This window comes from Poecilia formosa, unplaced genomic scaffold (assembly GCF_000485575.1).
Source record: "Poecilia formosa unplaced genomic scaffold, Poecilia_formosa-5.1.2 Scaffold37, whole genome shotgun sequence".
Taxonomy (NCBI): Eukaryota; Metazoa; Chordata; class Actinopteri; order Cyprinodontiformes; family Poeciliidae; genus Poecilia; species Poecilia formosa.
Window position 1 is genome coordinate 2,316,139 of NW_006799976.1, and position 12,589 is coordinate 2,328,727.

At 41.2% G+C, this 12,589-nt stretch overlaps 1 protein-coding gene across 2 annotated transcripts in view; it reads left to right on the forward strand.

The window, feature by feature from the left end:
* The window catches only part of scfd2 (sec1 family domain containing 2), a 181,870-nt gene that overhangs the window by 123,502 nt on the left and 45,779 nt on the right, over positions 1-12,589 (forward strand). The window contains exons 8-9 of one of the 2 annotated variants that reach the window (XM_007550700.2): positions 2,248-2,367; positions 5,556-5,956. The exons of the other annotated variant lie outside the window; for it this stretch is intronic. Of the exons in view, the coding sequence (XP_007550762.1) occupies positions 2,248-2,367; positions 5,556-5,648 (213 nt within the window). The 3' untranslated portion in view covers positions 5,649-5,956. Of the gene's footprint in view, positions 1-2,247; positions 2,368-5,555; positions 5,957-12,589 lie in introns of those variants that run through there. 2 annotated transcript variants of the gene reach the window in all.

The window sequence follows — 12,589 nt, forward strand, 5'->3', positions numbered from 1 at the left end:
TTTCTGAAACATAACCTCACCTCTCTTCTGTCCTGTACCTAACCTTTTGGTTCTCCCTCCTCATCCTAGTTCCTCAAACTCTTTTTCTAAACCTAACCTCACCCAATTTCTAACCTAAAACTAACCTTGTGATTCCTCCCTCCTTTTCCTAAAAACCTACCAACTTGAATTTTTGAACACCAACATAACAATTCACCACTAGCTCAATCTGGGCCTGCTCAGAGGAAGCATCTTGCACCCACCGGAATATGCTGGCCATATTCTACGCAGCACACACAGGTGTGTTCTGCGTAGATCAATAGGTGATGTCCTTGACACACCGCTAACACCATACACCAATCTAAAGATAGTCCCTGTTGCTCACGATGGGTCTTGATCTTGAGCGAGAGTGCCTACCCTTTGAGGCACCTAAAGGGCGGAGATCCAATACTGGGGAGCCCACAACCTCAAAGAGTGAATCAACAAACCTATTTTTACCCAAAGTGCCCGCTGCGAACACAGTTTTATACGACTGAAGGCCGGACCCCGCTGTCTGAGCTCCAGCCCTGCCGACGGCCTGCGCAGCGTCTGCGTCCACAACTGTTTGTGCGCGTCTGCTGTGGCGTGTTTAGTCTCCATTAAAACAAAGTCCCTCTCTGTCCCGGGAGTCTGACTCCTACGGCTTCGCTTCGGCCGGCGCCTGTTTAAGCGTTAAGGGCTTCAGCGGAAGGTCAGACGAGTCCCGACGCACTGTTTGGACACCGGCGTTATTGATGAGAAACCGCTGGACGTGTTTGGGTCGGAGACGTCAGGAGATGAGATCATCTCAAGCTTACCAGTGAAAGGTGGATCAGCTGTGATCCAGAAGATGACAGCAGCACACAAACATGAGGGTCAGCTGCTAGAGAAGAAAGAATCTGACGGGGCTTTAGAGGGGGCGAAAAAATAATTGAAAGTCCATTAAAAGTGCCAACTTTGCATTATTTTGTAAATAATGACACTTTGATGCAAAGCTGGCACTTTTAATGGACTTTCAATGCAACTTTTAGAGAAACTTTGCATTAAAAGTGTCATTGTTTACCAAATGACACTTCATGACAACATTCATAAAGACTTCTTCATGTTTATGACAGGTGTTATGTCAGCGTTATGCACACCTGTCAAATAAAGTGTTGCCCAAGTAAGTTATTCTGTGTACCATAGTTTGTATACATGCTGCACAGTTTGCCTTGATTTTATCTTAAAAAGCTCGTTGGGCTGCAATCTGAAGTCCTTTCATGCTTTCTCTGTTTGTTTTATGACCCTTCAGCTGGACAAGATGAAGTCGCTGTCGGTCCGTTTAAAAACAAAAGCAGCACACAGTAAGCAGCAAGCTCTTAAATTGATATGCGAGACTCTCCTGAAGGGCAAGACCGTGAAACACGTTTTTTTTTTTTTTCTCCCTCTCGCGGTCCCTCCCTCCGTTTACCCCATGCAGCACACATGGCTCACATCGTGTGTGTCTGTGGATGCACACAGGCGGTGTTGTGCTCTCACATGGAGCTGGCTTGATGTCGAACTGTAAAACAACACAAGCAGGATCAGCCTAAATAATATTCAGTCACACCTCCTTTTTGTTTTTTTTTTTTTTTTCTGTCCAAGGAACACGTTAAGCACATCCATGACATGCCTCAGCCCAGCCGCCTGTCGCTTCACGTGTTCAGCCACCCTCGCTGCAGATCCAACCCCCCTGCAGCTCTGATTGCTCGGTTAGCATTCGCAGGCTCGTCCTGGCTGCCGCCAGCAAACCAATCGCGCCACGACTTTCTGACCCAGCAGCCAATAAGGTTCCCAGAAACACCAGAACCTGGTTTGCTGCAGAAGGACTTCTTGGAAAGGGTCTGTGGGAGTTTCCTCTGCCACAGGATGGTGGGACATTTACATGTGTGTGTGTGTGTGTGTGTGTGTGTGTATAAGCAGGTGTTCACACCTGCCTTCATTCCCACGTGTCGGCAATCATGACACCAGTGTGAGTGTGTGTGAGTGTGGTGAGTTTTGTCTGCAGCCACACAGAAAGCAAAGCGTACAGTCACAGTTAGAACCGTATCACAGGCGTCCAGCGGGGCCGTTTCCCCAGCAGCCGCACAGGCAGAGCGGCAAACACGGCGAGCTGCGGAGGAAATGTGTGAAAGGGTTCCTAAAAGCAGGGGAGGATGTTTACCAAATAAAAGTGGGTCTAGAATAGGAACCTGAGTCAGCAACTTCAAACAGAGCTGTCCTGATTTCCAGGTGAGCCGTCCACGTCCCAGAGACAACCCTTTGCTCTTCCTCTTCCTGGTTGGTGGCGTCACGCCGTCGGAGCTCCGCCTCGTCAAGGACACCGTCGCCGCGCTCAAACCAGGAACACAGGTCAGTGAGGCGGCAGGCGTGGAGTAACGTCAGGTTCCTGGTGGAAGTCCTTTTTTTCGGAGGCCAGTGTGTGTCCACTTTATGATCTACTACATTATTTAAGAAACTGTTGTTTTTATTAACACCATGGGTGATCGTCTACTTTCTAGAATCAAACATGGAGAACCAACATCTAGTTTTTTCAGTTCCCAGAGAAACCTCTACGAGTTTATAAATTACAGACAACTTATTCCTATTAAACCTGGGGGAAACAATATGTAGTTCTATACATTTACCTTTTTATCTTTCTTCTGATTTGTTGTTTTGTTTGCATTTCTTTCACGTTAAGCACTTTGAACTGCCTCGTTGCTCAAAATGTGGTAACTAAATAAAATTACCTCAGAGCTAAATGAGGTTGGAGCGAACACACAGAGGGAGATCTTTCACCACTTTAATCTCTCAAGATCGTCCGGAGTCGTTCTCTCTTCTCTTCAGTTCACCTTTATTGTAGGTTTTCACAGGGCATCCTTAAAAAGTCTTAAATTATTTTTTTTAAAATATGTTGATCTTCAATACGTTAATCACAGTTTTTTGTTTTTTTTTTGTCATCACATGACTATTTAATCTTGTATATTCTATGTAGTTTTATTTTCCACGGGATTTTTCTGTCAGGCATATATTTAAGTCACATGCAGACATCTTCATCTCATTAAGTGACTCCAGGCGGACGACGCTACCAGTAACTAGCTGCTAATAAACCTTTGCTAGCTAGCTATTATGGGTAAGTGCGAGTTCATTGCTGGTTGCCTGTTCCGCATTTGTTTTCACTGCCGGCTCACTTCTGTTGCTAAGCCCCAGTGTATTCTGTGGACTCAAACTTTTACTCGTAACACCTCGCATGTTAAGGCTCTAGCAGAGCCATATGCAGCAGGATGCCCTAGCCGTTCCCTGTATTTATAGCTTTGGTCTTTAATTTCACCCAAAGTGGCATTAAAAAAGGTCTTAAAAGTCTCGGATTTCTGTAATATTTCTTTGTTTATCTAGAAAAAGAAGGCCAAACATGCAGTTTGTTTCAGTTTTTGCAAAGATTTGTCAAAGGCAAAACAGTTTTGAGTATAATTTATTTCTCTAACAAGATTTAATGACCGACTGACGGTGAGGATCGTTACATTTTTCCCAGTAACGCAATAATCAGCGCTATCCCTATTCAATTGAGGCTGAGATGAATCATCTCTTTAGCCTTGACGATTGAAGGCAAAGAACCTGACTGCATGATCGCTCATAAGTGCTGACCTAAATACGCAGGTGTCTGAGATCAGGTGTGAAGGTGAGAGAGCGCTGCCTGATCTGCCCATGTGTTGATGCAGTCGTCACACGCCTGCCTGTTTGCTCAAGGCGATCTAAGTGCCTGATACATATGCAGTCCACACCGACACACAGAACATGCAGATGAATGCAGTTTGTCTGCTTGAGAGAACTGTCAGGAAAGGAGGGGGGGTAAAAAAAAAGGGACATCAAGCTGGGTGATGTAGGATTTTCATAATAAAAAGTCTTTGAGAATTAGCCCAGAGGCGATGAAAGGCTCGACAACGATCAAAGCCGTCCATGTTGTAATCAAGAGAAGTGAATAAAGATGAGATTATACAATAACCTGCTGGGGCCACACACACACACACACACACACACCCCGAACCCCTACTAGATCCGTGTGCAACACACCGCCTACATGTAAACACATGTACGCACGGTGGCTGGTGTCTGCAGGCCAGATGTTCCCGATGGTTTTTTTTTTTTTTTTGGCTTCTGCAAACGTTCTTCGCTTCTGCCATAACCGCCAATTTTTGGGGTGCTGACCCGGAGTTAAAGCAACACTGCTGAGGAGAAACAGAGCTGCTCTGTTGTGTAAGGAGAGCCCCGCCCGCCCTCATCCTGACTATACAGGACCAGGAGTGTGTGTACGCACACACACCTACACACACACCAACAACTGAAGCTGCTGCAGCCTTCTGCTTTATCTGCACCTGATTGACTGCTCTGCGTCAAAATAAACACTGATTCCACAGCACCAGACACCGAGTTTTACCGGTGAAGATTAAACCGGGTCGCACAAACCCAGAATAGGTCTCATATTTTTAGATTCTCTGCTTTCCTTATATTGCAAGAGCTAAAGAGGAACGGTTTTTACTTATCGGCTGAAGAGCTTCTTGCCTTCTTAGGCCCTGTTAACACAGTCAGGACCGAGGCTTCTACCTTATGCAGACGACGTGCTTTTCTTTTTCGCGTGATGAATTCCAGCTTTCCTTAATCTCAGTATCCACGTGGCAAATATTAAAATCTAAAAACCAAGATACTATTGGGAGCTCAATGGCAGAATCTCAAAATTTGACCGTGAGAAACTCAACATTAGACATGAACTGGCTTTTAACCCCAACCATAGAACGAGTTACGAAGATGAATTTGTATAATTGCTAATCCTGTGTGACCAGGATGCTCCGGTAAAATCCCTGCTTGACTTTGGACACAGAGAGACAGAAAATTGTTTGTATGTACGTCAAGGTTGTGATTCACTAACTACAAATCTGCGTCATGTGAAAGCTCTTTTAGTTACAAAGTGAATAAATAAAACTTTACCTTGCACTGAAATGACCTCTCTTGTTGATTCAGCGGTCGCAGAGCTTTCAGTGTTTTTTTTTCTTCGTGTTGTTAGCGCCTCTGTTTTGAGTGTAAGCCCCTCAACCCCCTGCAGTGTTGACAGGTCAGGTTAAAGGTCAGTGTGAGCAGTTTGCTTCTTTACATTGAAATAAAGAAAAAAAAAACTACCCAGCTTGAGTTGCATGAGGTGTCCATGAATCCTAGAACTTTTTTCACACATCCTTCATCGCATGTGAAAGTCGGAATAAGCATCCTGTTCGACTTTTACATTTATGTGGTAAACGTAAAATCGGTGTGAGGTTTCTGTCCCGAACTTTGACCAAAAAATAAAATAAAATCTTATGTCGCCTACTAACAAATTACTTTTAGACCTAAAAAGTAAACGAGATGAACTGTACACAAATTCAAACAATTGTTTAAAAAAAAAAAAAAAAAAAAAAGCCAGTTTTGGTTCCCGTTGATTGTCAACGTCTCGATTCGTTAAACGGTAAGTGTTGAGTTACAAGCGTTACCGTGTTTTAACCTCAACGATGTTTTGTTTGTTTGCTCCATCCCAGGTACTGGTTCTCTCCACCCGCTTACTAAGACCGGCGGATATCCCCGAGCTGCTCTTCAGCACCCAGAGACTGCGGCCAGATGTGGGTTTCTGAAAGGCCGGCACAAGGAACGAGCCTCACCGGCGTACGTTTGGACAATCAGGTGTCGAGCTCAAGCAGTTAGATTTTTATACAAATGCTGAGGGATTTAAAAAAATAAAAAAATAAAAAAAACATTCCTGCTCTGTGCGTCAGCACACAAATCCCTGAACACAAGCCATTAAAAAAAAAAAAACTAAACGAAAAAAACCTAGCTGTGTTTTATGACTCGAATGCATCAGTATATTAAATCTGACAATAAAGACGTTTCCCTTCCAGACAGCGACGAGATGTGCTGCTGCTTTTTGGTTCGCATACACTGTGTTAATCATGAATGTGGGGAAAGTGACGCTGCGCAGCAGCTAGGAGAACAGGCACTCCGTCAGCACCATCGCCTCGTCACGTCACGACAAACAAAAACAAAGGCACAACGTTAAACAAATCACCTGACACTGATATTTGCTCACACCTACACTGTGGATTCTCTCCTTGGTTGGTTTTATTCTCTCTGGCATGGCTGACCTCAGCTGAAGCTCAATCATTTCACCCACCTCCACACCTGCACATGGCAACAAGAGGAGGCTTTCTGGTTTACTCGGGTACATTTCAACAGATTCGGACAAGAATTTCTTGATTAACCATCTGGAGGGAGAAGGCAAAGTCGTTTCTAGTCAGGTTCTGTGAAAAGTGTCAGGAAAAAAAAAATCATCTTCTCCATCTTTGCTTCTTTGTTTAGTTTAAAGGATTAACTAGACTTTAATCCATTTGTTAAATGTCCTTAGGTCTGACTTCTATGCATTATTGTAAATTCATTAAAAAAGAAGGCAAAGTAAGATCTATAAAAAGACAATTGGAGAAGTTCCATTGCTTGGGGAGAAATTAGAAAATATCTCAAATGATTAAAGTTTTTACTTTATTAAAGTTTTTGTTAGAGTAAAAAAAACTGAAGGTTTTTGTGAAATATGACTCATCCCAAATTTTAGCTCAGGCTCCATTTTTTATTTTTTATTTTAAACCGCTTTTGCTGCACTTTGGTTAGACCCTGTATCTCTATAATTTTCCCTCATCCCTTTAGCTTGTAGCTGTACGTTGTAAATAACTACTATTTACCACGTAGAATCAGTTCATAACCACTAGCTATGCACTGTAAGTTTGTAGTTTGCCCTAGCAGAAAGTCTTATGGGACACAGCGTTATGAAATTATTCAAACTAAAAACACTTGAGACATATTGAAACATATTTTTGCTCAACCAGTATTTGTTTCTGTTTTTATCCTTTGAATAAACAAAATTTTGTTTATTATGTGCAGTTTCAAACAGTGTCAATGTCTGATATAGCCGGCCTTGGCAACTACCCAGGGCGACATCTCATCTGCGGGCGGCATGAGACCCACTCACATGGCTATTTAAGTACAGAGTAAATGAAGAGAAAATCGCATAAAATGTTTTACAATGTCATCAGATAGATTAAAACTATAAAATTATGCTCTAATTCTTGTATTTTAAAAACTAAGACAAAAGTGTTAATGCAAATAAATAACACATTGACACATTTATGAGAGAAGCAAAACACCCAGGACTCGTTTATTTGAAATGAGTCTCAGAAAATTATTTTATTGAGGCACTTATGGCTCTAATGGATGTTTCTAAAGGAAGAGAAAATAAATATTCTTTTCCTAAAATGAGGAGTTCTGGAGTCAGTGTTTGAGTTTGTTGCCAGTTATACAGCTGAAAAGCTTATGGATTTAATTATTCACAAAGTTTGATATTTTCTTTAGATCAAATTGTATTTATGACATAACCCAGCAAACCACCAAAGTGAAAGTCTTAATGCTGTTTTAAAATAAAATGTGTCAGTATGGTGGTTTTTGGGAAACGACATATTTACTGTGATACTTGTTATAAAAAGCTTCAGATCCACTGTCACAGAACATTATGTCTGCTGTTATATGACATATTCTACATCCCAATGTCTATCAGAGTGACAAACCAGAATAATGATTACAAGCCCTCCTATGTTTAATTTAGAGCCAACAATTAATATATAAACCTGGAGAATCCCCAAATACGCAGAGAGGAAACGCAGACTATACTCAGGAAAACCTGCATAATCATCAAAACAAACAATTTGGAGGGTTTTTTCCCCTTCAAGGCTTAAGTGATATTCATATAGATCCATAGTGATGTTTAAAATGGCTTTCATTGTGGAAAAATGCTGAAAATAGCTTGTAAGCCCCAGGAAATCATTACACGGTTTTCTCAAATCTCTGCAGGGGATTTTAACTCTGCCAATGGGACTTTATTCTGCAAGCAGCAACCTATTCATTCACTTTTTTTTTTTTGTTTTTTTTTAAGCAAACGAGTCTTTCTGAGTCCCTTTCTGACATAAAGTAGTCCCAGAGACCTACTTTATCTGCTGCGCAGCAAACAGTCTGGGCTGAAACCATCACTTTTGACAATTTCAGATCAGCCGAAAGTGTGCCAAGGCTAATTGACTCGGATGTTATTTTTAGCTTTAATTTGGCAGTAAGTGTGTGCGTGTGTGTGTCTGTGTGTGTTTGTCTGTCTCAGCAGGGTTTCTGTAGGTTTTATTAACTCAAATTTAAGACCTTTATGAGTGAAACTTAATACGTTTATCCATCCATCCATCCATCCATCCATTTTCTTCCGCTTATCCGGGGTCGGGTCGCGGGGGCAGCAGCTTCAGAAGGGAGGCCCAGACTTCCCTCTCCCCAGCCACTTCTTCCAGCTCCTCCGGGGGAACCCCAAGGCGTTCCCAGGCCAGCTGAGAGACATAGTCCCTCCAGCATGTCCTGGGTCTTCCCCGGGGCCTCCTCCTGGTGGGACCTCACCAGGGAGGCGTCCAGGAGGCATCCTTACCAGATGCCCGAGCCTCAACTGGCTCCTCTCGACGTGGAGGAGCAGCTGCTCTACTCTGAGTCCCTCCCGGATGACCGAGCTTCTCACCCTATCTCTAAGGGAGAGCCCACCCACCCTGCGGAGGAAACCCATTTCGGCCGCTTGTATCTGGGATATCGTTCTTTCGGTCATGACCCAAAGCTCATGACCACAGATGAAGGGTGGGAACGTAGATCGACCGGTAAATCGAGAGCTTCGCTTTTTGACTCAGCTCTCTCTTCACCACGACGGACTGGTACAGCACCCGCTTCACAGCAGACGCTGCCCCAATCCGCCTGTCGATCTCCCGCTCCCTTCTTCCCCCAAACGATAATCCGTTTATCCTCAAGGAAATGTACGAACTTCATCCAGCCAACTGGCAATGAGTTCTAGCTGTTTGCTAGCTTTCTGGCTAGCTAGGTTATATTAGTATTGAGTCGTAGAACGCAGTGAAGATGTCCGAGTGTCTCGCAGAAAAGTCCCATGAGAAACAAAATACATCAACAAAATTAAATAGTCACGTACGGAAGCGCATTGCTATCACGCAGGGGGGAAAAATCGAGCGCTATCACGTTATAACGTGATACGTATCTTGTTAAAACGTGATACTTTTTGTTAAAACGTCATACTTATCTTGTATAAACGTGATAATTTTATGTCAAGGAAGTGGCGGTATTATGCTAGGCTAGTACAGTGGCTAACATGAATTGGTCAGGTTTCCCTTCATGTTTGGTCTACAACATGTAGAGATACGGACGCTGCTTTGCACTGTGGTTAAAACCATTAATAGCATGCTTACTTTGAGCAGGATCCTGAACAGAACGGGACTGTACAGAAGGAGACGTCAGTCCGGTCCTCTAGCTGTGGCCGCGGCGTTCCTGACTGTCTGGATCGAAGCTTCTGATTCGGGAAGTGGCTAAAGGGAGATTATAACGGAGGCTCAGATGTATTTGCTGAACATTTTCTGTTCAGATTTTTTTTTTTTTTTTTTTTTTGGAACAGTACAGTTGCTGAACAACGGCAACGGCTGTTCGTAACCAAGCAACCGAAATCAACAGAAGGCTAAATAGTGGCAAAAGACAAAACTAGATCCTGTTAAGCATTCTGAAAAATAAGACTTCCTCTCTCCAAAATAAATCATAAATAAAGCTTTGAATTTAATTATTTTTCAGTCACCTTTTTGTAATTATGTACAATCAATACTCATGTAAATTATACTTAACATATGACCTGACATATGACTGTAAATAAGTAGCTAATCATGGAAATTATATTTAACATATAAATGTTAAGAAAGAGCACCTACCTTTCTGTTTGGATGTTGTGGCTTACAGGGATGCATCAGCTGGGATAATAATTCAACTGGGATAATAATAATTCATATATAAAACATAACCAATGTTTTATATATAAATACTTTGACCAAATGCCTTTAATTATTAAATGCTGTTTATCATTGTGCTTTAAGGTTTGTAACCAGTAGCAGACGTCTCACGCATCATTGTGAGTTATATGCAAAAGCTGAATGGCCTCCTTTAAGCATACTGAGAAACAGTCACCTCATGATCCTGATTTATAAATCTCTACTCGGCTTGGCTCCAGCATACTTAAACTTTCTTTTACATAGATCTGTTAATTCCCATTCTTTACGTTTTAACAATATTTTTCTTTTGCATGTTCCACGTTTCCGAACTGAAAAAGGGAAGCAAGCTTTTAGTGTGATGGCTCCTAAAGCCTGGAATCAGCTCCAGTCTGAAATCAAGATGTCCGAACTGGTTCCACTGGACTTATTTTGAGCGATTCTTAAAAACAGGCAACGAGATCCTATTAATCAGTGTCACTGTTTTTAAATTGTTTTCTGCTGTTTTACACTTCTGCATATGTATTAATTAATTTTATTTTGTAACCAGGTTGCTGTGTGTTGCAGACTTCTGCCCAGGTTCCTCTTGAAAATAAGATTTGGATCTCAACGGGGTTTAAAAAATAAAATAAAAACATTTGTCGAATATTGGTAAAAGATTTTTAATATTTGTCGACAAACAAGGAGCAAAGTAGAGACACCTATCCTTTACCATATAGGTGACTTACAATAATGTCTTCTAATGAAGACAAAGATGGTAGATAAAGATTATTGTGTTGCTTGGCTAAAATAAAACTCTGAACTTGAAGATATTTATAGAAATATTTTGTAAGGAATATCATGTTTGTTTTTAATTTCTTCCAGTTACATAAATGCCTTCCCTGGAAAAAGATCAGACACATTGGCTATATCCTTAGCAGACCAGAGTTTAAATCCTGCTCTACCTGGATGAACATCACAAGGTTGTTGCTGTAGCGTCCCGGTTGAAAAGATGGTCTCTCTAACTGATGGTTCACGTTTCTTTATTCAACAACCTTTGTACATGAACACAACATAAGAGCTACAAACATACAAATAAAATACCATTAGTAACTCTTAGTGGTTCTAACCTTTTACCTTAACCTATTAACCTTACTTTATGTAATATCATTAAATTTACAATACATGTATTTAATTAACTATAACATTTCTATATTACAAATGAACCAAAACGTATTCCAACTGCCCCAACTGTTCGACAGTTAATCAAATATTGACACCATTTCATGTCGAAACATAAACATTTCGCTCAATCTATACAATTCACTCATCAAAACACCCACCTTGTTCCCTCATCAACCGAGCACTAACTAACTGATTGTCTGGACCTTAATTGGAGTATTCTTTAGTTATCTCCTCTCAACCGTGACTCGTACGCTCTCTTAGTCTCTGCACTATGTCCAAAACAGCCAACCGTCAGTTACCGTCGGAAGTTCGTGTAGATCACCTAGCAACCTATCAATAAAGCCATTTGCAGTTGCTTTTCTCCCAAATAATCAAGTGTTTTTTGCCAGATCATCATTGTATTTTTCAGAAATGGGTTTTTTGTTTGCTTAATTAACTTTTTCCTGCCTGATGAGTACATGTACAAGTTTATAGCAATAGAGATCCAGTGGGACACAATAGTAATCCATGCTGGGGGCTGACTGGCTGTAAAGTGAAACATAGCTGCCCTGATCTACCCTAACCCTGATCTGGGCTGAAATAACATAATAGGTTTGGTAATTGTAAACGCCCTCTGTCATAAGGTAGATATAAGAGAGACAGTCTCATTCTAGAGCGTTTACCAATCCAATGAAGTTGGAAGAAGTTTTATTTAGCTCCTTAAAGAAGAAGGGGAGTGAGGAAATTGAAACTGATTGGAAAACATATACGAATTTTGGCAAAATTGTAATTTTTATAATATTGATGTGATGTGATCTGTTCTCTGCCGTTTCTGATCGCTCCTCAGCACACGAAACACGATACACACACAGTTGGTGACAAAAAAAACACTGTACATTACATGATATAGATCAGCTTATTTATGGAAAATAAGTTCATATATTAAATATTTTTTTAGCCATTTTATTGCCGGCGTACAGACAGGACAAACTTGCTCCCATGGAACGGCAGCCAGTGCAATTAGTGAGAGGTTGCACAATCCCAGGTGAGGCTCAGCTCGCTGCTGCCTCACCGGCTTCGCTTCTGAGCATTTGAATGGGAAAATGCAAAAATCCAGCGATTTTAAAGAAAAAAATCATCAGATTTGGTTAAGTTAAATGAAAAATAGGTACTTTGTAGTCCAAACCACAAGGTGAAAATAGCAATATAAATTATTTTATGATTATATATTATTTTTGCTTTGCTACACTATCACTATCACTTGATTAACAGGTCAGGAAAAAGGTAATTAAGAAAAAATATGGAGGGAGAGGGAAGTAGTTCAGTTATGCTAGCTTGACTTTGACAACCTTAAGATGTAGATGTGGTGTGGAATTATGTTTGAGTTCAGATAGAAAATAAAAGGTGACTTAAACACCAACTCTGACAGATCATCAGTACAGCAGGTGTTTAATTAGCTAATAGCTGCAGTAGCTAATATACCACATTGATCACTTATTAATAATCACAAAATACACATCAAGCCATAAAAACATAAGACTGTAATGGACTAGATA